The sequence below is a fragment of the Fundulus heteroclitus genome, chromosome 1 (assembly GCF_011125445.2).
Source record: "Fundulus heteroclitus isolate FHET01 chromosome 1, MU-UCD_Fhet_4.1, whole genome shotgun sequence".
NCBI lineage: Eukaryota > Metazoa > Chordata > Actinopteri > Cyprinodontiformes > Fundulidae > Fundulus > Fundulus heteroclitus.
The window spans coordinates 14,236,708-14,262,801 of record NC_046361.1 but is presented as its reverse complement, the minus strand read 5'-3'; the positions used below and the strand labels follow the sequence as shown (position 1 = coordinate 14,262,801).

At 43.2% G+C, this 26,094-nt stretch overlaps 1 protein-coding gene across 4 annotated transcripts; it reads right to left on the bottom strand.

The window, feature by feature from the left end:
- Positions 1-4,540: 4,540 nt before the first annotated feature.
- On the bottom strand, positions 4,541-26,024 carry mbd6 (methyl-CpG binding domain protein 6). Of its 4 annotated transcripts, XM_021323901.2 has the most exons (14): positions 23,821-24,065; positions 22,641-22,862; positions 20,434-20,573; positions 19,497-19,599; positions 18,934-19,105; positions 15,448-17,444; positions 15,057-15,414; positions 10,746-11,701; positions 9,681-9,789; positions 9,435-9,574; positions 7,141-7,905; positions 6,911-6,963; positions 6,642-6,708; positions 4,541-4,998 (listed from the first exon to the last, which is right to left on the bottom strand). In XM_021323901.2, exons 3-14 carry the CDS (start codon positions 20,547-20,549, stop codon positions 4,927-4,929), a joined length of 4,908 nt encoding a protein of 1,635 aa, XP_021179576.2. In that variant the 5' UTR covers positions 20,550-20,573; positions 22,641-22,862; positions 23,821-24,065; the 3' UTR covers positions 4,541-4,926. The 4 variants fall into 4 exon arrangements, with proteins under 4 accessions (XP_021179576.2, XP_021179575.2, XP_012732704.2 ...); XM_021323900.2 differs by lacking the exon at positions 23,821-24,065 and adding an exon at positions 25,936-26,024 and having other exon boundaries at positions 15,057-17,444; XM_012877250.3 differs by having other exon boundaries at positions 15,057-17,444.
- Positions 26,025-26,094: the final 70 nt, after the last annotated feature.

Genomic DNA, 26,094 nt, shown 5'->3' with positions numbered 1-26,094 from the left:
GTTGGAAGAAGGGCGTGGTCTGCATCCGCTTCTTTAAAGTGGTACCCAGAGCCTCAGCATCACCATCTTGGTCAGAGATGCATCACTAGGAAGCGGAAGTCAGAGCCGGGTGGGAAAAATAAGGTGCGTCAGATCTAAGCTGATTAAGAGGAAAAAACTATGGATATGAATCATCTTTCAGAGCCATTCCTTAGATGCTTTCTGCTGCCCAGGAGCTCGTTTTGAAATGCAGGAAGATTATTGATGATTGGGGCTTCAAAACAGGATCAGGTTAGCCAATTGGGCGAGTTGGTGGGGTTTATTTAATGCTCAGGGTTAGGGCTGGGCGGCATGGCTTTGAAAAAAAAAAAAAAAAAAAAAAAAAAAAAAATATATATATATATATATATATATATATATATATATATATATATTTTTTTTTTTTTTTACCGAATTTCATTAATCAAGTTTCTTACCTTTAGTTTCATAAAAACAAATTGCAAAAATTATTTTTGAAAACGTAACTTTTTTTTTCAATAATCCCATCTGGGAGTTGACCCGAATTCAAAGTGCAACTTAAAACGAGCTTTAAAGCATGCTTATAAAACAAGATGGCAGGCCCCGCCATAGTAGATAATAAACATCTAACAAAATGTTTGCTGCTAGTTTAACTACACATCTAAGAACAGGCCTGACTTCACTTCTGTAACTTCACACCAACTTTAAAAAAAATTAATAAACGAAAGTGCCTCATCTTAGGGAAAAAAGGTTTTACTCTTTGGAGTATTTTGACAATATAATTTCCTAAACATACATTCCACATTGCATGCTATTCCCAAAATAATTTAGACTTTTGGGATTGATTAAGTGCAAAGTTTCATGGAAGCCCAGGAGAATGCATTGGCAAAATAATAAAATTATAATAACAATTATCTTGATTTCTCAAAATTTGATATTCAGGAGTTGAAATTTCAAATTAATTAATAAAATCAATTTATCGCCCAGCCTCAGGGTGCCTCCATTAGCATTCATGGCACTTTTTGTCCAATGTGACATTTTGTCACATTGGATTACAAACGACAACACATTTTTAGTGTTAAAATGTACTTTTTGATTAAGATCTGAGCCTGCCTCTTCTGCAAACTGATCTAATCAATATTCTGTAAAATTCGACCCTGCCAAAGTATTTCTTGGTAAGTGAAAGTAAATGCTGTAGCTGAATACAGTGAAAAGTTTGACTGTATTACATCATGCAACGATTTCCTAACTTACAGTGCTTTGGCAAAGTATTGATACCCATTGAACGTTTTCAAAGTGGATCAATTTGGAACCAGAAACTTATATAATCATGCGGTAAGGATATACTTCACAGGAAGCAGAATAGTGACAAACTGTAACATCCGGTGACTGGATGAATATTTTATTGACTGTGCCAGCTGTGGCTTAGGTTCATGTGCTTTATGTAGGACGTACACTGCCATGTAAAAGCATTTATACCATTTGAACCTTTTCACACATTGGCTTTTTACAAACAAAAACTTCCAGGCATTATACGTGCCAAAGAAATTTTCCCAAATTGTGAACTGGAAGAAAATTAAAATGTTCTTTTATGCTTTTTACATATTTGTTGTGTTTATTTGTAGTCTGTCGACATTGCAGCCAGCTGCCCTCAGAAGTCATGTAATTAGCAAGCAGAGTCCTGCATAAAATTTCCCTTCAGCATGAATCCTGCTGTTCTGTGAAGGCCCAAGTTTTGTTAGGGAATATCAATGAGCAAACAGCATCATAAAGGCCAGGGGGCACAGCAGAAAGATTTAGGCTAAACCTGTGGAAGAACGTAAAACAGGACTAAGCTAGAAAATGATATGCGGAGAACTTTTCAGTCCATTCTGAAAACGGAGAGTCTGGCACAACTGCAAACTAACCAAGACATGGCCACCCACCTTAACCTGGGCAAGAACGTTAATCAGCTGGAAGCTTAAGAGGGCCAGGGTGACTCTGGAGGAGCTGCAGAGAGCCACAGCTCATGTGGGTGAATTTCTTGACGGTGCAATCATTGGCCCTGAACTCCATAAATCTGGCCTCTGTTATGGGAACGTCATCAGAAATCCTGTTTTATAGCTTAACACAAGCCATGTGAGAGCATGAGGGAGAATGGAGCAAACACACAATCCAATCCTAAGAAAAAAAAAAAAAAAAAAACCTACCTGTTACAGGCTGTTAGGTTTCACTCTGGGGAATCCAAATGCAAGTTTCTGATTTTTATTTGTAAAAAGAAAAAAGAAAAGAAAAAGCATGCATTTTTCATTCACTTTACAATTGTGCTGGTCCACCAAATAAAAAAAAAAATCCTTGAGATTTGTTGTGGTGCCATCACAAATAGAGTTTAGAGTTACAAATATCTTAGCAATGCATTGTAACTATATAAAAAACAGATTTAGAATACATTAAACCTGCCTATATTTAATATTGATTATTGAAATCATCTTCTTTGGTAATCAATATTCATTTAAACTAGCATCTGTTCCAATTACAACTTGCAAAATTTGCAACAATTTAGTTGTGTACTTAAGCGTGGAAGTTGACTGGGTCTATGGAAAATACATCCTGAATTTATGGCACTTGTCAAGAACAGAAATAAACAGAGCATACATTTTGTGTAAATAGTTTAATATTAAATAAAAAAATGACTCCCATATAAAAAGAACGCTACAGTCCACAATTTAATCGTCTTTTTTTTCCTTTTTTTTTTTTAAACATAAGTATCGAAAGCAAAAAGGGGTAGAATGAGAAAAATAATTACAATTCCAAGAAAATTCACAATTGTTTTCTCTGTTGTTTCTCGGACAATATAAAATCAAACACATTAACTGTACATATATACAAATGTCCAAGTATAGAAATTGCATAATCTGCTTTTCTTTTCAGTTTTCTTTTCGTTAAAATTTTTTAAATACAGGTGGAGATGCCAAAACTCCTGGGGCAGGGCAGTGAGTCGGGGAGAGAGCTCAGGGAGTGATATGAGGAAACACCGGGAGGATAAAATGCATCACTCCAAGTCCACAGTAACACACAGAGTTATAGAGACGGACACCATCACGCTCTGTCTTATTATCCTTGCAAACCACCTCACCAATTCTAAAGGACATACAGTACTTTCCACAACATCAAAGTTTGTGCAAACGTTTAGATCCTTAGTGAGCAGATGGGAGTGGGTCGCCTTTAAAATACTCTCCATCACATCATAGCTACATGTACTTTATTCTAAAGAGTCAAATAATACGTGAAATGTAACAAGTGTTGCCAAAAGGTCGCAAAAATGCGCCTCAAGTTTTGTGAGACGTTCCAAGATTTGTTGTGGATTTGCGAAACCTCGTGAATTCAGTCATTGAAGGAGGAAGTTACAGAGACCTGGGCTTATTAACAAACAAACAAACAAACAAAAAAAAGAATATTGAAAAGCCCGGATGAGAGAATGTCAATTTACGTTCCAATGAATAATGAGCAACTCTTACAAGTAATAAACAGTTCTAACTAATGAACCGCATGGTTTTTGTTTTTTTTGGTGGTTCCTGTAAACAGCCAAAGAAACCTGACCCGAACCATTTCCTTAGCAAAGTCTAATCTGAGGTCAAGAGAAAAGAAATGAATTTCATTCTCATCGTTTTTCAGCACTTTCTCAAACTCTTAAAAAAAACGGTCCTTTCAAATACAACCGCCGTCCAAAAAAATGCAACAGCTACAATGCCTTGCAAAAGTATTCGCCTCCCATGACTTTTTTTTTTAACCTATTTAGTTACATTTCAACCTGTAATTAAAAGTTTCTTAAAGGAGCGAAAAGCCATTTTTCACCACAAGGTGGAGCTTCATGCCACGCCTATCTTTATCTCGCTCCAGCACTCGGCACCCATTTCCCCTTCACACCCATATTTGAAAAAATAAAATAAATCCATGGCAAAACAGCATCACCTTTCAGAGGAAGAAGAAGTAACTCAACTTTATAATGCTGTTAGTAAGAGAATGGTGGCATTTTATGGGCAGGGAGGGGTAAGCCCTGAGTGGCAGCTGTTCACGTGCACGTACGTGCGCACGCGGCCGGCCCGGCTATGTAAACAAGAGATTGGACAACACAGAGCGATGGCGTGTGAGGTTTAACCAAAGTCCATCTAAAAAGACACCTTTAGTTCTTCACAAATCTATTTCTTTAGTTCTTTCTATCTAAAATAATAAAATCTCACTTATTGCTCCTTTGATGTTGACATGTGTATAATCTGGGTTTTATGGATGAAGGGCCAGAAAAAAAGTTAAAAACTACGAAGAGTGTCTCCCCAAATGTTTTGAGGAAGCTGAATACTTATGCAAGGCCCTGTATGACAGATGGGTTCATCTATACTGATACCAAAACAAATTTTGACAAACAACAATTGGGGCTCAGCAACAGCACACGCTCAAACACACAAAAAGACACTAATCCACACACCCACACACACACAGAGACACACACACACGTTGAGGAGACACACTTTCAACACAGAACATCATTCAAGTAGACGGGCTTTATCCTGACTCATAGTTACACACTGATGAGAAGAAAACAGTACTCGTTTGTTTTTATCAATATAACACCAACCTATCTGAAAGGTCTCTGATCACAAAGTCCAGACATTGTTTTATGACTTAAGAGAAAATCTAGTGAAAAAACTATCCACAAAAATCTCCCCACCCCACAGTTTTAAAAATAAATTCATCTGACTATATCTTTCTCCTATGTGTCATTTTAAATAGTGGTTGCCATACTCATGATTGACCTGACAACGGCATCTTATTAGTGCAGTTGATTTTTCCATTAAAAAGGTCTAAGCAGTAGTGACGACAGCAGAGAGATGGATGGGGTGTGTCGGGAGGCGTCTGGCCGCCTTTTTACTGCTCATCAGCTTCTTCCACTAATCACTGCCTTTGAGATCTGGTACCTCGTCTCCGCCTGCCGCGCACAGACCTGTCAGGCTTCAGGAGGGCTGCCTGTAGCGGGAGGAAACATAAAATTCACTATTTCCACAACTTTACCCAGGGTTGCTACATGTTCTTCATGTAAAAAATCCTTATTCCTACAAACTCTGCTATCCAAAAGTATCAGTCCATCACTTTCATGTTAGGAAAGGAAGGAATGAAACGAAGGTAGGACATGAGGAAGGAAAAGACATGAGGAAAAGTAAAGGACTTAGGAAGGAGGTAAGAAAGAAGGTAGGGAAAGATGGAATGAAGGAGTTAAGGAAGGATGTAGGGAGGTAATGAAGTAAGAAATGAGATCCTGATGGAGCTAATTAAGGAAGGAGCAAAGGAAAGAAAAAAAAAAAAGAGGTGAGGTAGGAAAAAAGAAAGCGAGGAAGGAAGCATGAAAGGAAGGAGCTAAGGAAAGAAAAAAAAGGAGGTGAGGTAGGAAAAAAGAAAGCGAGGAAGGAAGCATGAAAGGAAGGAGGTTAGAAAGGAAGAAGCTAATGAAAGAAAAACGGAGATAAAATAGGAAGGATGGATGGATGAAAGGAAGGAAGGAGCTAAGAAAAGAAAGAAGGATTTAAAGTTAGAAGGAAGTAAAGAAGTGAGGTAGAAAAAAAGAAAGCGAGGATGGAAGGATGGATGAAAGAAAAGAAGGAAGGAGGCAAGCGAGGGAGGTAGGGAGGGAGGGAAGGGTGGAAGGGTACAAAGATAAAAAACAGAAAGAGGGAAAAAAGGAGGGAGGAAGAGAGGAAGGACACAAGCACCAGGAAGAAATGGAAGGACATAAGGGAGGAAGAATTGAAGGCCACAAAGAAGGAAGTACAGAAGGAAGGCCATCATGTGACAACAGGATAGGAAAATGTGAAAAATGCAAACATTTTGAAAACTCTTGTCTTTTTGTTGCAGACTTAACCAGACCTAGAAAATACTAAAATTAATATCTGTACTTGTCCAGCAGTGGAAATACTCTGAACAACCCAATTCAACAATAAAACCATTTTCTACCATTTACACTTTTCAAAACAAAGCTCATTGCAATGACTTGACAGTCAGATTACTGTAAAATGCTGTATTTATGGAATATATAACGTGATTTTAAGACAGCCCCAGGATTTTCTGCCTCTTCTAAATACTATTAATCGAATAATTAACTTCGGAAACATTGAAATCGTTTATAGCAGTGGGCATAATAATCAGAAATGTAAGTGCACTCCTCTTAGGCAAGACATGCCATTACCTTTTGGGTTTCAAAAATGCAGCTGAACAGCTCCAGACGACTACCCAACAAAAGACTTCAAGGATTTTTAGAAACAAGAATTTGTATTTACTGTAGATTTTATCAGATTCCTGCAACACCACTGCTGCAAAGCCAGCGACTCGAATCAATCAGCTATTGTCTCCTTAGATACAACCTTTTTCTTTTTACAGGTTTTACATGCTTCACTGAAACTGCAATGGCGAGGGGTGTAACTGCTAACATGTAGCAGATACTGGCTATAATGAATTATATAGACACATAGGGGCAAATTCTGCAGTCTATGGCAAAAAAATATATATATTTTAGGTAGGACTGGGGTTGGAAAGAATCTTATTTAACACGACGAACTACAAGCAGTGAACAAATCTAAATGTTTTTGATGTTTCAGAGACGGGCAGCGGCGTCTTACTGTAGCCTTGGTTTCCTCTAGTGCTGTAGCATCCATGTCTCTGAAGTCCTCCAACACGTTCTGAAGCCTAACGGAGCGAGAAACACAAGAGCAGTCAGCGACGGCGTGCTCTGCAGGAATCAGTCTCATGCGTCGGCTGATCAAAAACGATCAGCGAGATTAAAAGCTTGTTGACACACAGAGAGACAGACGGAGGTTTTTACTCGAAATGTTTGCACTGAAGCGACGAACGGTACGGGGCGTCCGGCGAAGGGCGTCGATGAACTTACGTTTGTTTTCTTTTCCTGCCTCTTCTGGCTCCACCTGCTGCCTCGGCTTGATCCTTGGGAGGTAGAATTAGGGATTAGAGCATCAATGAATGGACGACTGATTATCATTTCTAAAAAGTGGAGTTCTTCCAAAACCGGACACTAATTTTAGAGCAAAGGAACGTGAATGATTAAGGACCAGGGTTTTTAAATAAATACTACGTCTTAAAGCAGAAGCCTGAGATGCTCACCATGCCCTGTCCCGTCAGCAGCAGTGTCTCAGCTGTCTCCTTGTTGGGCCTCTCGCTGCATCCGTCTCTGGGACTGAGGTATCCCGCATGGGGAAATTGTCCCTGCCTCTCCACGCCCGCTTCCACAAACGGACAGAGGGCTGCCGCGGGACCCGTACAGTCCGTCTTAGTCTCCTCCAGGTATATGGGTGGCAATGGGGGCTCTAGGTGGGTGTGTCCCTCAATAACTGGCTTTCTCTGGAGGGGAGACGTAGGCCCGTCCTCTGTGGGTTTGGGTGTCCCCTGGGCCGGGGAATGAGCGGCAGCCTCCAGACTGAGTCGCGATAAGTCCGGGTTGCGAAGTGAACAAGCTCGCCGCGGGCTCAGGGAGACGGGGGCACTCGCCTGGGGCAGAGTTGGGACATTAGTGGATGAGCTATGGTGCTCTAGAGGGAAAGAAACCGGCGGTAAGGCACAGAAGGGTGAAGTAGGGTCCGGTGGCCCCAGCTGAGCCCTGTCCTCCTGCTCTTTAGCACTCACTTGAAGAAAGGAGGTGTAAATGGTGTCCATGAAAGAAGTGTAAGGGTCAATGACAGACCTGCCTTCAGACCCCCTCTGAGCAGGTGGCGTGGGCTCTTGGGCAGAAGACGGAGGCAGGGCTGAGACGGGACAATGGACCGCTTCAGGAGCAATTTCACTGGCTGGCAGCTCTTCCTGTGCCGCTGGTCTTTGGGTTTCCTGCAGAGAGCCAGGTTTCTCCCCATCTGAGGCTGGCGCCAGGTTCAGCTAGGCAGGACAGGAACAACATGGTTAACAATTCAAGATTAGGAAGAAACTGGAGAAAAAAAAAGCATACCAGAAAAAGTCAATATCCAGCTTGATAGGACCTAAGACCACTTTGTTTTTAAATTAGTAAACAAAAGATACTAAGGGCTACCAAGTGTTGTTGAGAACAACACTCTTCTGTGTGGGCGTTGATACTGAGTGAATCAGTCTCAAATAGTGTTATTTTTAGTATTATAAAGGCGTTAAAATGTTAGAGGAAGCACAGAGACAAGGCTATTTAAAAAGGAAACTGTATTTCCTATGACATGAAGATGTCTGCTGTTAGATGAGGCTGCAAGAGAGAGTGAGACTTTCAGTGGGCAACAGGAAGGCCAAACAAAGTAGAGGAAGGTTGCTCTGATCTTTTCCAGGTTTCAGCCAGCCTGTAAAGGAACATCATGGATTTGGGCAATCTGGCAGCCTCTGGGAAATCTCATAATACAGAAAGAGGATCTACATTCTCGAGCATACACACATAGACCACTGTTTAGTAACACTAACCATGCTTGGCTGCTGTAGTGGATGAAGACTGGACCAAAGCGGGAGAAGACGTTCCCTTTAAGACTCAGAGGCGACATCTGTTTTTGTTATACTAAGTGATTTATTTTTAAAAATTTGAGGTTTTTTTTTTCATAGTTTGGCCGATCCTGCCACTTATATTCAGGTGCAACTTGCATATCAAATTGAAATGGTAATTCATATTGACCAGCATGAACCCAGGAGTGAACATTACAGTCTATAACCGCATTAGGGTTCGCTAGGCTTGACAAAACTATCCTGCTCTTGTACCAATTAAAAATTAATCTGTGAAGCTAATAACAGCTAGCGCAAGCTAACGGGTCTGTTGTCCAGGAAGGTTTCAGCTTCACTGATGCACGTGAGCTTTATGTTGCTCTGAAACATCCGTGTCGTACTGTTAGCTTAGCACGTAGCACCATTATCCTAATTTAGGCGTAATTTTGACAACTTTGAGCGTTTCACCCAGCGCATTTCAGCGTAATGCGCTGGGTGAAACTTTGCTGGTTGAAGTTGTTAATTGACCCCATTCATCCTCCCAGGTATGTTCCACATTATTCAGCCGGTTGTGGATGTAGTTGTGTAATTTAATAAATTAGTTTACCAGATTAAATGTAAATTTTTAGCCTTTGATTGTGGGAAATAAATGTCTAAATTAATGCATATAGTCCGGTGCGACGTATACACATATGTTTTTTTCCTCTTTATGACGCATTTTTTGACTTGATGCGACTATATTCTGGAGCGATTTATAGTCTGAAAAGTACGGTAATTCAACTACATGTGCAATCTTGTTGTTTAGAGGCCAGTATATCCTGGTTTAAAATTGAAATACAAATCTAAACACCAAGTCCATGGTAATTTAACCTCTGCCTACATGTTCAGCAAGATGTTTGGTCTCAGTGTGACATAAACAAGAACAACAAAAGCCCTCCAATGCCAGAAGTGTAAATGATAGCAAACCCAGAACCTACCTGGATGTTATTGAGCAAGTTGATTCCTCCATCGGGACTTTGCAGCAAACCCAAAGCAGAAGCTTGAACCGGGGACAGCAGAATGGAACCTGCTCCAATGCTGACCATGTTCTGGAGCCCGGCGATGCCAGAAACATCTCCTGAGAAACAAGCAAACAATAAAGGCAGCGGTTTCATGACAGAAATGTTTTAAACTTCAACATCAAATGAGAAAAAGCGTTTAGAAAGGTTTAACCCCCCACTCACCTAACATAGATGGGTTCAGCAAAGTAGGAAGTAATTGTTGGAGGAGGGGGTTGTCTTTGCCTTGGAGAGACACGGGGATGAGGGTGTCAACAGCCGTCTCAGTGGGTACCTGCGTAGCAAAGCATCATCAACGGGACGCCTTTTAAAATCTCAAACTGGAGCAAGATTACAACCCCACCCCCAAAAAATAAAGATGAATGAAAAAAAACATTACATTTGAACTTTTTAACATCGCCCATTCTAGCTGATTTCTGTGCTAAAAACACACCACATCTATTTTGTTTGGGGAAACTGATGATGGCAGAAATTATTGGAATTGATATAATGATTAGAAAAACAGTCCCAGGATTTACACCAGATCTGAAAACATTTATTTTGATGTTTGACCTCTAAAAAGAGGTGCCTGAAGTTATTGAATGTGATAACATGCTTGATATATGTGCATTGCTGGTTATTAAGCTTGTATAAACATCCTAAGACTGTTTATTCACAATTGTTTACATATACATTTGCAATACCATACTTTAACTGTAATATGCAATTACCTTCCATTGCACTTTAATTTAAATAGCTGCTGTCCAAACTCTATTTGTACATTTTATAGTAATAGCTACCTGTATATCATGCTCACAATTCTGGCTATAGTAATAGCCACCTGTACATATATTCATAGTACATGTAAACTCTGTTATAATAATCATCTGTATATTATGTTATTGTACATATCTGTAAAACTCTATTCACAGTAATATCCACCTGCTATTGCACTTCTGGTTAGACCTAAACTGCATTTCGTTGCCTTGTACCTGTACCTGTGTAATGACAATAAAGTTCAATCTAATCTAATATACAAAGTTATTGCTGAGAGTTTTATTCAGAGCCCTTAGGATCAGGAAACCCTGACCAAACTCTGAAGATTGACTTGCAAAAACTGAAATCTTAAATAGGAGACAAAGAGCAAACAGAGGGACAACGACGGAGCAGCTGAGAGAACGAAATCCCAGGATTGTGAAGGGCGATAAGGACGAGCTCAGAAGAAGGAGGTCAGGTGAGGTGGGAGCCTACCTGAGGTTGGGTGTGCTGGGTTTGCTGCGCAGGAGCTAACTGGGTGTTGGGAGGAGAGTGGAGCTCAGCAGAGCTGAGGGCAGCGGTGAGCAGAGCGGGGCTGAGGGGCAGGAAGGCTGCAGGGGGAGGAGGAAGAGCGGCGGGAAGGAGCAGAGACTGCAGAGCCTGCATGGCGCTCTCGGCTCCTGCAGTGATGGGAAGGAGGCCGTGGGTTATGTCTAAGAGGCCTGAGCCCGTCAGGGAGGTTGGGTCAAGGAGGCCGGAGATCTTGTCGAGGTTGAGGCCCTCCAGAGTGGCCGGGATCTGGTGCGAGTGCTGAATGGGAACTTCTACGCTGATCTGGTTCAGATGACCCAGCACAGACAGAGGTAGCAGGGAGGCCGGCTGCTGCCCGACTAAAACCGAGGCCATGAGGAGGGCTTGAAGACTTGACCTCTCTGTTAGATCTGGTTCCTGTCCCGCCGACGGTGCCGAGGCAGCCAGCGGGTTCAGCAGGCCCAAAAGGTTCAGCGGCAGCTCCCCCTGTCCGCCGCTCAGCAAGGGCAACAAGGGAAACAAAGGGTTGCTGTTAACCTGCTGCTGCTGCTTGTGTTGTTGCTCTTGGTTTTGTTGCTGTGTTTCCGGCACCAGGAGGTGCGGCTGCTCCGGTTGGTGCTGCTCCGCGAGACCCAGCGGTGGCTGAGGAGGAACCGAGGCGGGAGGCAACTGTGCATGTTGCCCGCCCAACCAAAGCCCCCCTAAGGGCAGCGAAGCCAGGACCGTGGAGTCCAGGAGAGACGGTAAACCTCCCGTGGACGACAGCAGCTGAAGCAGCTGCTCCTGGTTCATGAAGGGAAAAGCCTCGGCCAGAGCCAACGAGCCCGGGGACTCCCCCACAGCCGGAGGGCTGGGTGGGCTGTGGCTCCCCTCGTGGTGTGCAGAGAAGGCGGGACTAGTGGATGATGGAGGGGTCGCCACTGAGGGAGGAAAAGACCCAGAAGTATTAATCGTTATTCAGGTTGAGTTAAAAAAATAAAACAACAGAATGTGAATTTTAAAGACATCCTAGTTTGAATGATAAACATTTTAAACAGCGTCACGGCTGCAGCGTTTTCGGCAACACGGGCACTGAAGACAACATTTAACTTGAAAAGTACTGGTGCACGACTTTAACACTCTTACAATTGTACTTTTATATATACTACCAACTGCTGAACACAGTGTTAGCGACTATACATTCAATGTTTTCATGATTTATTTACAGCAACTTGCAAAAGTATTTACACAGTCATTTTTACAGCCTTAATATTCAATGTACTTTACTGGGATTTAATGTGATTGACCAACTCAAAGCAGCGCATATTTCTGAAGTGGGAGGAAAACAAAGCGGGGTTTCCATGCTACTCTTGTTTTTTTGTTTTTTTTAAACAAAGAAATCCAGAGCAACTAATTGCCTTCAGTTGTGAGCTCACTGACAAACGGAGCCAAACGTGTGTCATTTATTTTCTGTGTAAATGCAGCTGCTCTGGGAAAGCCCCTCCTGGACAACGTTAGTTAAAAAGCATCAGGAGGACCAAGAAACGCAGCAGATAAGCTGCGCAGGGCTAGTTTAGACAACAACACCCCAAGCTTTGAATACAGTACACGTCAGTCCATCATCCAAAATAAAAAGAGTGTGGCAAATTTTCCAACATACCACGATTAGGGCTGGGTAATATGTCAAGATTTTTTTAAATGGAGATTCTTTTTCTTTTCTTCAAAAAAAGATACAAGATGAGACTCGTTTATATGGAGATTGTCTGTGTTGTGCTAGAATCCTACTTTTATTTATTCCAGTAGGTTATTTTTCATCCGTTTCTCATGTTTATCTTCAGCGTTGCCAGACTGAGAGGATTTTCACCGAATCGGGCTTCTTTTGAACACGTGGAGTTGGAAAAAATAGCTTATGGGCAGGTTGTAAAAATACGGGGAGCCTTTCACAACATTTAGGTGGTTTTTAGAAAGAATCAATAACAAAATGTTGTAATAAAACAGCATCTCCTTGAACGCATATTAGTTAGTATATTTTTTAAAAGGTGTAGAAGCTGTTGAACCTGACATCAACAATGAATCTGGTTAATCAAGTGTAACTATGAAATTTTATTGGTCAATGTTGTAAACACCTCAAATGGGGTTCAGTTCTACAGATCAGCTTAAAATGTTTAATGGCTGTTATGTGAAAGAAATGTTGCTTCATCTATACTCTGTGAGAGAAAGACATTTTATGTTAAATTAGATTTACAACTCATGTTGGAAGGCTACTGATACAAAAAAAAAAAAATATTCAGTTGCTATAGCGTGACTGTTAAAAGTGATCTTGCGTTATTTGGTGGCCTGTTGTACATTTTGTGGGGAGCCTAAATGCGTGACGTCTTTTTCTTTGCTTCAGTGCAGCTGTGTGCTAATGGCATGTTCTTTATTATGCGTTTAATAATTCTACGCTTTTAACACGAGTCCAAGAGTTGAGCTGTCTCTTTGGGGGGCGGGTTTTAAGTTGTGTTTGGGCTGAAAACGAACAGTCAGATCTGGCAACCCAGAGCGTTGCGTCCATTCGATTAACTCAAAAGTCAGGAATACGCATAGTCACAATGATAAACGTCAGCTCTGATGTCAGGCTGAACACTGAGGTAAACATTCATACTAGGATGTAACTACAGCAGCTAAAGAGCACGAGGATCAGAACAAAGCAGATTCCCGCTCCGCCTGCTTGGCTCCGTTTGCTGCTCCTCGTGCTCCTAGCTAACGCAGCTAGTCCTCCTAGCATGAACGTTTACTCCAGTGCTGACTTCGGCGATTACGTTTCAAAACAGAAATTAATGCCGCTGCTTCCTGCTCGCTCTCATTTGCTCCATCACACTTCTTGTACTTGTTTCTTGTACTTGTTTGGAAATAAGCCCTGATATCCACGCCGCACAAACGACAGTGAACACAGCGCGGCCTCTGTAGGCTACAAATGTATGACTCAGCAACACTGACCCGCCCCTCTCTAGCTGTAAATGGCTAGCATGTTGCCTCCAGTCGATGATTTAATTGCCTGAATTCTAGGATTGACAAATCATAGGAATAATAGAAAGTTGTCCACTCCGAGGTTAAACAAAACAAAACCCAGCTTCCTGTCCAGGGCGGGCACGGCTGGCTCTGAGGGTGGACAAAGACCCCCAATGGCCGCCAAAGCCACCGGGGCTGGGTGATGTTGGTTATGATTAACGACTTTCTGACACTTTTCTTTCCTTACGTTCTCCCTGTGAGACTTTTTTAGTATCTCAGCCAATCCAGGGAGGTTTGGAGTCCATCCAACAAGCCAAATATATCAAAAATATGCTAAATGGAATACCTGACACCTGAAACAGAGCAGGTTATTGCAGCCTCTGGTACTGCAACGTTACAAAGACTGATACTGCGATGGTGATTCAATATATCGTGCGAGTCTAGAGAGCACCATTTAGAGAAGCAACGATCCAAGGATCAGGTGCGAGAATCTGTTGACGTTACAACTATTAGTTCTGCATTTCCCCACTCTGCGCTTTATGCACACCATGCAACCGTGTGGAAAAGAGGACGCTCTGTTCAGAGGAGGCCAGGATGAAACTTCTTGATCTACCTGTAAAATCCTATGTGTTGGAAAATTAGCACATGACATCCCCTGAATATACCATTGCTAGTGGTAGCATTAAGCGGGCATTAAGATGTAGGGATCATTTTCTTCAACTGGGACGGGGAAGCTGGGTAAAGTCGATGTGAAGAGCAAGAAACTCTGGAATCCTGGATGAAAACCTGTCAGAGGCTGCAGAAAACTGAGGTGGAGGTTCGTCCTCCAGCGGGACAATCTCACAACCCATTCAGAGGCATAATCAAAAGGTTGAAACACACTGTTTAAGAATGGTCTAGTCAAAGCCCAGAGCTAGTTTTTTTTTTTTTTTTTTGACATTCTGTGGCGAGACTTTAAAGCAGCTTCTCTCCATCCAACCTAACGGAGCCTGAGCTATTTTATTAGGAGGGTAGGACCAAAATGGCCGTCTCTAGTGGTGGAAACTGTCGGCCGCAAGAGGAAGAAATAATGACGCACGGCAGAATTTTCACATTTTTCTTTCAAAAAAACTTTGAAAGCCATTTTTAATTTTTCTTCCACTTCATTTAGGCACAGCTGTGGGATAGGTGTTCAACTACAATCACCCAGAGAGACACGCTGACCGCTGCTGTAGAGAAGAGGCCGAATGTGAAAGCTCAATTGGTACCAACACGTCAGCGACGCTGTGTAAACGAAAAAACGCACAGACTGAAAAACAATCTTACCTGCTGTGGGATTTTCTGGGGAAGACGCGTCAGCATTGGTGGCGTAGCTGGAGGAATCTCCATCCGCCTGGGTCCCAGCGGACGGCGCGGAGAAAAGAGCCAGGACGTGGTTACTGAGGTCGAGGGGCTTTGGGGAGGAGGGCACGGCTGCAGAAGCATTGCCTTCAGCGAGGCTCGGGTCCCCCGCCGTCGACGTGCCGTCGCCAGCAGCCTCCACTGCCACCGCTCCCCGAGGAGAGGCTCCGCGCAACGACACCGGGGACGCCGGGCCTGCCGGGGGAACGTGATTATCGCAGGGCTGGTCCGCGTCTGCGAGAGAGGAGGCCGCCCGCCGAGACGGGTTGTTCTGAAAAACTTCACTCGACGTCGGAGGAGAGCCTCTTTGCAGAAGGCTCGACGTCGTAGATCGTGGAGGAGACTGGGACTGCGAGGTGAGCGGAGAGGAGGAGGAGGAGGAGGAGGCGCGAGGGGAAGAAAGTGGCTGCTGCACCAGGGACAGGGGATTAGTGTTATCCGTTTGGCATGAGGCTCTCGTCTGTGGGTGCCGGACGTTGGGGGTGGAGGCTGGAGACGGCGGGGACTGCCTGGAGACTTGTTCGTTAGTGTCTCCGCCTCCTTCGGCCGTTCTGGACTGAGCCGCGGCGGCCTGCGCGTTCTGCACGCTGAGCAGGTGTAGCAGCGCCGACAGCGGCTGGGTCGGGGGGTCCAAGCCGAGAGACGCGGGCGCCGGGGCTGTAGTGAAGTTCAGGGCCTCGTTTGGCCGAGGAGGCCTGGAAAGGTGTCCCGGCTGCGGGAGGAGCCTGGGCACCTGCCCGGGGAGGTTTAGATTATGGTTCTCCAACGTGACAGTACTCCGATTCTGCGCAGCTGAGGTAGAGTAGGACTGTGAGGAGGAGGAGGAGGAGGAGGGGGGGAAGGACGTGGAAGAGGAGGAAAGGTTGATGACGGTGGCGGACGCGGCCTCGTCAGGCGGAGGCTTCTGAACGCCGTTGGCCAGCGGCGGCGTTTCTCTCGGCGCGCCGACGACGGCGGGGGACCGCCGCTGTCTCTTCCTGTGCGATGCGCTGCGTTCGGCCGCGGGGGGCGGGTGGGGCGAGGACGACGCGAGGGGGTGGGCCAGGGTTTGGGATGGGGGGAAGAGGACAGCGGAGGCTGCTGCGAGGGAGGGATGAGAAAGCCTAGCAGAAGCGACGGAGGAGGAAGCGACGCTGTTGCTTAAAGTGCTGTTTGTTACCTTTTGCTGCTGCTGTGCCTCTTTCAGGGCATCCAGGGAGGAGTGCAAGTTCCCTGCGCCGCTGGACGCGCTCGAGCCCTGGGTTATCTGGTTAGCCAGCTGAGCCTTGGCCGCCGCCGACAGCAGGCTGCTGGCGGGGAACGAAACCGGGTGCGGCAGCTTGCCCTGATGGCTATAGTGGTGGTTCAGCAGTGGCCCCAGAGGCAAACTAGAGGGCCCAGACTGATTCAGGCCAAACGCTTTGGGGCCCGCACAGTCGGCCGGAGCCGCGCTGCCCTTGGAGGGCTTGGAGGAGACGGTATGAGGGTGGCCGCTGCTTTGGTTGCTCAGTGAAGGGGGAGTGGCGGGGTTCAGGACGTGGTGGTTGTTAGTGCTGCTGTTGCCTGAGTTCTTAAACTGCTCCAAGATGTCCTCCAGCTTGTATTTGGGGAAGTGGGGGCTGGGAAGCGGGGAGCCGCCGGGGACCGGGGAGTGTGGAGAGGAAGAGGCGGACTTCCTCCTGTGAGGCAAGTTGTTTCCCATCGGTCCTCCTCCTCCTCCTCCTGCTGCTGTGGAGCCTCCGCCGTGCTCGGACACAGAGGAAGGAGAGGCAGACGGGTGGCGGGAGCGCTGGTGAGAGGGCATGGCGTGGACAGAGGGAGAGAAGGAGTTAGCTGGCGACAGGGGAGTTAGAGGGTAATGAGCATGAGTCTGTGCTCCCCTCGCTCCTCCGAGGCTCATGGGGGAGGAGGGAGGAGGTGATGACAGGGGAGCGAACCAAGGCGAGCTGGAGGTCTCGGGGGTCTTGGGTGCCATTTGACCCTGACTGGTGTTTTGAGGCGTGGGGGTGCGGGGCGACCTCTGCGCGGGGCTGTGAGGTGGAAACGAGGAGCTGGTGGAAGCGGAGGAGGAGACCGGGACAGGAGGAGGATGATGTCTTCTGAAAGCGTCGGGGGAATGGTGGCTATTTGTGCCGGCACCGAGCACGGGGGAGGAGCCGTTGTAAGGATAGACAAACTGATGGGAGGATTTAGGGCTGGGGCAAGGGTTAGGGTGGAGGTTGTTGTGCCCCCGGGTTGGTCCTGGGTTGTGTTTTGAGTAAAAAAGTCCACGGTCGTCGTCTTTATGCTCGGAATGTTCCTTTTTTGGATCTCTGCCGTCCCCTCGAGTTACATCTGGAGGTTGAAACACACAAAACACGCAGTTTGTTTTACGTCTTTAAGTCAAAACGTGAAAAAACAACTTCGGTACAAGAACGTGATCCCTAGAAAAGCTGCCTGGCTCGGCAGCAACCAGGCAGCAACATCAAAACAGCTCCAAGGCAACAATCTATTGTTTGGTGAGCAGAAAAGTTGTGCATCATCAAAAGAGCCGCCGTGTTGGAACAGTCGTCATTTCCTGAATGGTTAAAGCAGGAAAATGAGTTCCTTTGCTCCTGTAATGATGTGCTGCATATTGTATTTTGAGTTTAAAATACAATGTGCATGACGCTAATTTTGTCCCCTGACCTGAACGTTTTCCAGCAGCGGCTTTCTTCTTCTAAATCGTGTTTCCTCACAGAACAGTCGCCTTTACACAAGGGATGCACAATTAATCGCATTTTCAATATAATCGTGATTTAAAAAAACGCAATTTCCAAATCGCAGATGTCTGCAATTTTTGGCTATGTACAATTAGGGAATCAGACGCGTCCTTTAGGTGTCAGTAAAATGTTTAAAGTGGGTTTGCCTCCACATGGAAGGGAAGACAGTTGCAGCAGTGAGATAATCTAATTTTATTACGTGTTTTAGAGTTTATATAATCATACATAGCATCAAGTACTGGTCAATCAGCTTAATACATAGACTTGCTTGTTGGTTGCACTTTGTACTTTATGTTCAACAAGGATTTATGTCCAATTAAATTAAAAGCTATTCTCTTGAATAATATTCTAATTAATAAAAACATTAAAAGTTCTTGTTTTAAATAGTCATTGTTTACAAACATTATTTAGAGGCCATTTTAGTTGTGGTTAATGCAGAGAAAAGTCAAAATTGCAATTTTGGTTGAAATATATCATAGGCAGAACGCAATCATTACTGCTCCAAGTTTAGATGCTGTGGGTCTTTTAGCAACTAATCCACATGGCGAGGAAACAAATTAATTTGTTGTTTGTATATATTTTAAAACACATGATAAATTAAACTGTGGGGGGGGGGGAGAATTGCGTTAAATCGCAATATTAAGATAAAGAAAATCGCAATTAGATTATTTTCCAAAATCGTTCAGACCTACTTTACACCCAGAATAAAATCCACACAGTCGGACTCTGACTAACAAAAAACTTTTCAGATTTTGATTTGTGACGTGCCAACAATGATTCAGTGATGGGCTACTTTGGGTTTATCTTTATCAGAAAAATCGATAAACAACATTGAAGTTTGTGCGCTGACATGTTAAAAAGAGTGAAGAGCCCCGTTTGCCAGTATATTGCTTTTCACATCAACAGTAGCACAATTAAGAAGGAATAAGTGGCCTAGTAGATACCCTAAAGCCTTAAAATGTTATTAAGGGAAAACATTTAGCCTGGAACCCCGACAGTTCCCCGTTTTATTATTCAAAGATAATAAAAAAAAAAGGTTGTGGGTGGTTCCGTGTGGGATGACTTGGGGTTTTAAGGTTTACCTGGATGATGAAAGGTGGTAAATGGAAGCTGTGAGGCCTGCATACTCCGACACAGAGCAGCCATCGCCACCACTTTCCTGCGGTGATTGCACAATTTGGTCATGTCCTGCTCTGCTTTACATGACGGCTGGCTGTTCTGCTCCACCTTCACGCCCACGCTGAAGTTGAAAACCTGCATGACACAAGCAGAAAAGAGGGTTAAACAGACGTTAAAGAGAACACCATGCATCAAAACAGAGTCCCCGCTGGTGCTTTACATTCCTGCACACACACAAACACATATTAAAAACACATCAGTCGAATGGATTTTGCACACCGGTCGAATTAATTAAGAGAAAACTAAAGAGAAAAAAATGTCCACGTCATGATTCTTTTATGAAAAACTTTTACTTTTCCTTTATATGTAGAAACACATGTGAAAGTGTTTATAGACACCCTCGGGAACGAGTGCACAGCATCAAAAAGCTCTTTTGTAATATTCAGCGAGGCTAAATAAAGCAGGAAAGTTGCCCAACCTTTGTGCGACGCCCACCCTTTCCACAAAAAGGCTTAAATAGCTTTACCTTATGAATGATGAGTGGGCACTCCAGACCACATTTGCAGGTACCATCAGTCAGCAGGTAGGTCTTGACCTCCTCCAGCGTGGACAGGGTGGTGCCGCTGGGGCTGCAGCGAGGACGACAGAGGACGTTGGCAATCAGAGAGACAGGCTCACTTAGAGCTGTGGCAGTAATCTCACCTTTTTCTATTCTGATTTTAGATCCAAAATATCACAAACACGATGCGTGTGACAAAATAATAAGCTATGCTTACACTATTAAAATTCACGAAGGAGGAGAAACACCTTTCTGTAAGTTTAAGCCATGCCTAACTGCCTGAAACCGGAAGAAAATGTTTTAGAGGGGAAATTATCCGAGCCACTACAAAAGGGAGGGGAGCTAGAGTTAGCCTGCTGCCCTGCAAAAATATACATTAAAACCACATCATTGAAAAAAAAAAAAAAAAAGATAAAAACAGAATTCCTACAACCTTGCTATTATTTTTAGTTTTCCTTTTAAGTTAAATAGATGTAGCATTTCCACGCTCTATGGATAACTGCACCCAAAAAGTCTAAATTCAACAGAGCCCTACATGATCTTGATTATAATTTGTACCATAATCCAAGCAGCCCTAGATGGACACCTTAGGCATCTTCAAGTACGCATAAACACAATAATACACAGTGGATTTAAAGAAACTGCTGCGCCTAACAGAAATATTGATGCAGGGCTTCTTTCGTATAGCTACAGCCATTCGACTTCCATCCAGTTTACAACAGTAGCTAAAAAACAAAATCCAGTTACTATTAAAAGGAAAATCCAATTTCAGGGGGAAATTACATAAGAATAAGCAATGCACAGATTTCCTCTGAGCTTATTAGTGGCGTCTCATGAACTTTGCTGCCCAGATACAAATGAACTTCAGCTACAAATCTTCACATCTTCTGATGAACCAACGCACCTGACATAGGTCACCTGCCCTCCCTCCACTCGCCGGAGCCAGCCAATGGGGACGTGTATTGCAGCAGTGTGGACCGCATCCTTGTCTCCGCTGCCGGTCTCACTGCCTCCCATCATTTTGTCGCTGCGTCCTGCCAGCACCTGGCAAAGGCAACAAGGAGTTAACGTGCCGTTGGAAGGACGGCCGTCTAAAAACGGTGCAAATCTGAAACACACTGAATCAAATGAAAAACCTTGTTATGTATTGGAAAAGTTAATGTCACCCCCGGCTTTAAAACATCTGGATGGACTCTTTCTTTCCTTAGCAACGAGTTTAACTTTTACTTCAGATCATTTTATACCTATTCAGTTTGATTTCTACAGCTAAAAACATGTCACACAAAGCAGAGGTGCTGGTCATGTCACCCTTAGGACTCTAACAGTTTACGGTCGTTTCACCTTAGTGCACAAAATCGAGCCCTTTTTGTGCCGACCAGTCATTTTCTTTATTTTACGGTACCAAAATGTGGGTTTATGCCTCCGATGAACGTCTACCGGCGTGAAGTCGTGTGGAACCGTTTTGGTTTATCGAGCATCTTAATCTGTCAGTTGGATCAAATAAAAATCCAAACTAAATTAAATGGTCCTAGAGTGTAAGACAAAGTTTCCAGAGTAAACAATTAAGTTAGATATATGTGGGATTGGAGAATATCTTACAAGTACCTCAATAACTCCTGAAAACACTCAGCTACATAGAGAAATCGACTGATGCGTCATGATTTAAGCACGCGCCTATAAACTTTGTTCACAGGTATGCAATGAAAGCTACGTGCGGCTACGAAAAGGGGGGGTGCAATTTGGCAAAATGACCCTGAGCCACTTAATCTTTTGAAAAGCGACCCTTCAACTACAACAACCAACCAAAGAGGTAAATTGGCAACGTGATACAAGAATAACCCGGGAGGTTTGCCTGACTTGGAAGAAGGCACAGGTCCTTGTTGTGGTTTCAACGCCACTACAACGTCAGACTGACCAGATTTTGTCCAGCTGTGTGGAGCATACAGTTCATCCAGTGATTCCACTCCCCCAGCTGTCGCTGCGCACGGCTGGCGTGCAAAACGCTGACAGTCATGGTGTGAAAACTAAAGTAGGTGCATTCATATCACTCATTGGGATTATGCTGTTTTTAAAACAGGTGAGCTACAAGCACCAGGTCTTTGACCCATTCAGCTGTAGGCTGGGTGGCCAAGCAGCCCGACTTAAAAAAAAAAAAATAATAATAATAATTAAGAGCAGAACAGCAAAGAGGTACAATGCTCGCTCCGATGAGCACATTTATTTAAAAACTATTAAACTATCCATGTGTCTTCTGTGTCTTTGCTTGGTTAGATTTGTCAAAATCAACATGCCATTAAAGAAATGACCTTGTTACAGGCGTAATGACATTGTAACAGCAGCAGGAAATTGTGTTGCTTATATATGTTACGCATTTTGATTATGTTCTACATTATTTTGTTTTCGTTCTTGTGTAAATAAAGTGATACTGGGGCGTACTCCGAAGGCGCCTTACTCATCGACGCTGCTGAGCCGGGTTCGATTCCGGCCTGAGGTCCTTTCCCACATGTCTCTACCCCCCCGCCCACCCCTCTCTCTCTCTCTCTCTCTCTCTCTCAAACCCCCTTTCCTGTCAGCCTACTTTGTAAAAAAAAAAAAAAAAAGAGCCAATTGTGCTACAAATAACCCAGAAAAAAACAATATTAAAATAAGGCGATACTGTGTTATTTTTTTCCAGACAAGGTCATCCTACCCTGAGAATCTCGTATCAGTCCATGCCCAGTCATGAGAATTGTAAAAAAAAAAGAAAAGAAAAAAAAGACACAAACAGCAGTAAGTTATTCACAATAGACTAGCTGTACCTCTGCTACTGACACTTTAAAACATTTTGAGTTCCACACACACACCAAAAATAAATAAATAAATAAATAAAAAAGGGGGGTGGGGGGACCACCAGCTAAAGCCTCCAACAATTTTCCTCGTTTAATTTTTTTTCGTGATAGGCTTCCAGCAAGTGAAGTCTGGACTGAGTAGAGCCCAGTTTATGCATCATTTAGTGGGTGTGGCCACAGCAACACATATATAGATTTTACATAAATGACAGGGAACGATCAATTAAAAGCTACCCATAAAAAAATATATAAATAAATAAAAGAATGACAACATGCTGAATACCTTGTCATCTTTGGGAAGCCAGGATCTGTTTTGGCTAAGGTATCCGTTGTCCAGTGTGCATGCTGGTGGGTGAGAAGCACTCACGCTGCCCCTGAAAACCTGACTTGTCCAAAACAACTGGAATCTCCACCACCCTGAGGCCGATCCTCAAACTTTTAGGCCCTTCCCAACAGATCGATTTGCTCAACTCACATCAGAGTAGGGTGTTGGACGAAGAGGAGCCTGCAAAGAAAGGTGGAGGTGGATTATGCAATCATGGCTGGCGGGTGGGTGTGGGGGGGAAGGAGGGAGGGAGGGATGGAGGGAGGTCAAGTAAATGGTGCAGTAAATATTTCCTCATCCAGCCACTGCTGAAAAACAGTGATCGGTGATTTAGTGAGTTAGGACAAGTTTAGAGGGAGCCGTGGCTACTTTGAAGTATGAGGGCGTGTTTGGCTAGGCCCCATGGTTCAGTGAAGGGCTGCCTGCAGCCTGAACAGCTGCCCTGCCGACAACAAACTTAAACGCCGAGAGAAAACGCGGAACGACGACTTAAAAAAACTTCCCCCTTGCACTCGCAATACGCGTACACGCGAACGTGCAAAAGCTGCAGTAAACACACGGCGGCTAGCGTGCGGGCTAGCGGCTAAGCTAGCAGGCTAAAGCCCACTTCTGTTGCCGTGACAGCTGTCAGGAGCACAAAACACTCCCGGTGCAAAACTCCTGCGTCTTAGCTGCGGATACACGACCCGAGCCATCTGCAAAAAAACTGCTTCGTGATTTTAAAAAAAAATTAAAATTACAAATAAATACGTTTGGACACTGTGTTACACTTACTTGCAGACATCTGTCCGCTAACGTCAATGTTTGCTGAGCAACATTTCTTTAGCGTCAGTGCTGTGTGTGTGTGTTGGCTAAGTTTTGAAGTCTTCTCTCTTTTTGGGCGAAAATGAAGTCTTAGCCAGCTAGCCCCGGGACTGGGGATTGGATGTTTTGAAAACGATGAATAGTTTATTAAAATATTGTAAATTCGGATGGTTACATAACCCAAACTACGTATTGGCGCGACGAACCCGCTGTTAGCGTTTAGTCAGCCAGTCCGGCTTAAAAAAAAAAAAACAAAGGGCAATAACGGTTCATTTTACTGCGCCTAACGCTCCCTGCTAAGGCTATCTGGAGAAGCTAACAGAGTGAAATTTACTTGTTTCTGGAGTGTCCCAGCAAGACAGAGGGATGTCCCGCTCCCGCTGCACAGCTATAAGGTCCTTACTCCGGTTTCTCCTTCTGCTAATTCCCGTCGCATTCAAATCTTTTTCGACAAAACATAGCGTCCCATGTAATCCCCAATTCACAGTTACCCACTGTGTTTTTTTTTTTTCTTACAAATTCCGAGCAAAAATAATGGAGTTTTCTTTTGGGCATGCGCATTCGACGCTTCAGGAATATTGTACCCAACATGCAACGGGACCTTTGTAGTGTTGCGACGAGAATTGTGGCTCTGTTTTGAGATCCGAATCACTAAGGTCAGTTCATCAAAAAGAGCCGACTCTTTTGGCTCCCAGCTTTTCACTATTATGTCGGTTTTGGTTTATTGCGAAAGTTTTCTTTACAACAAAATAAAGAATAAACTTTGTTCATAAAATTTTAAATTTTATGGATGCATGTAAAAAAAGAAAACTAGAAAAATTAAACCAGGTTATAGAAGTGTCAGGGGTTCACAAAATATTCATATTGAAAGAATATTTCTGTTTTGAAACTTTTTTTTATCAAAAACATACAATCATAAAAAAAATATGGATCCTGTTAATGCATCACATAAAAGGAACATTTTAGAGCATTAAGAAATGCTCTAAAATTGTATCAACATTTTTACATTTGTTGTGGAAGCCAATTTTTCCCCACTTTAATTTTTTTAAACAGTGTGTTCAAACTGGTAGATATTAAAAAATTTACACAGAAGTCCAATAACAAGACACAGGTTGTGTATCAGATCAGGCCAGTCCTCCCTACCACACCCCTCCAGGTAACGACGGTGTTGCCCATATGGACATTGAAGCCCCCAAGAAGCATCAACGAATCCCCAAATGGCACCCCATCCAAAATAAAATGTCAAAAATTCCACTGACCCCTAAAACTTTTTTTCCCCCTAAGTACCAGGAAATGTTCATATATGTGAAATCATGTACCGTGAATCTTCTTGAATCTAATGTCCTGGTAAAAAAATAAAGAAATAAAAAAAATTGTGGCTTAGGAATTATCATAATAAAATATGGATTATTGCTGTGCATCACATAAAGAAAATCTTTGAAAAAAACATTTATATTAAAAAGGTGGCCTGAACCTCTTGTATTTCAAGAGATTTAATATTGTTTTTAAAGAATCTTCATAGAGCAAATTCTTGTCCCTCATCTCAATACAAAAAAATATTATCTTTATTGATTAAGAGTTGGTTTGATAACACTCTTTTAATCAAGCAAAGTGTAAAAAAAACTTCAGAAAGGTATCCCATTCAAGTCTGGATCAAAAACTAATTATCATTTTCCCTGTGCTTATTTCCTATATGATAATACCCATTTTTGGCTTTGTAAACAAAAATGAATACAAAATGTTCAGGATTTTTCAATGGCTCTTTGAAAGGAACAGTTTCATTTAAAATTGAATAACTTGAAGATAAAATATTGACACAATAGTTTGAGTTAATTGGAGGTTTTCAGAAGTCTCGTTAACTGTTTTTCTCTGTATAGTCTGTAATGCACATTTAGTTCAATGGTTTGCAATTCAAAATCTGTGGTTTAAAAAATCTAGAAGTTTGAAATGGAAAAATAAACAAGTGCCCTTTGGGTTTTAGTGGCAAGTCTATTCTTTTCATTATTTGGGATATAAATTTGTGGAAGAAGGGCGTTCTGTTTCAACCACCATAGACTTCTCATTTCTGAAAGAAAATCGATGAGCTTTTATCCCCAATTATTGTATTACATGATTAGTTCAGGTTTGTGTGGCTTAAATAAAATCATATTAATAATAATATTAATATTAATAATAGTAGAGTCTAATATAATAGCACATACATTAAAAGCGATTAAATGAATAAAAGAAATAAGAAAATTAATAAGAAAGCCAGAAACAGGGATAGAACAAACGTTGCACATTAGTTTGTTGTGTTATGTATTGATACCACTATTTAACTTGGGTCTACATTAGATTTGTCTTTGCATTACTGCTACATGTATCTGCTCATCAGTATTTACTGAACATCCAACCATTTACCACTGTATGACTTGTAAATACAGTATGATTGTAAATGATGTATAAATACCTGGACTTGTCTCTGTGTGTATTTCGGTTGCCTGAAATACAGGAGTGGGACAAGATGAAAGAGATCGGTGTGTATGGGTGTAACGAGGTCACTCGGAGAGAATGTATCTGATTTCCACCGTCAGTGGTGCTCAGCCTGAGCTCCTCAGCTGCTCCGATC

What these genes read in the sequence shown, in the direction of transcription:
- mbd6 (XM_021323900.2), bottom strand. Translation starts at nt 20,549, where the DNA reads ATGATGGGAGGCAGTGAGACCGGCAGCGGAGACAAGGATGCGGTCCAC. An exon ending in ACTTGCTCAATAACATCCAG is followed by an intron (nt 7,906 to 9,434) that starts GTAGGTTCTGGG and finishes TGTCCTGCCTAG; the next exon opens with CTGAACCTGGCGCCAGCCTC. An exon ending in TAGAGGAAACCAAGGCTACA is followed by an intron (nt 4,999 to 6,641) that starts GTAAGACGCCGC and finishes CTCCCGCTACAG; the next exon opens with GCAGCCCTCCTGAAGCCTGA.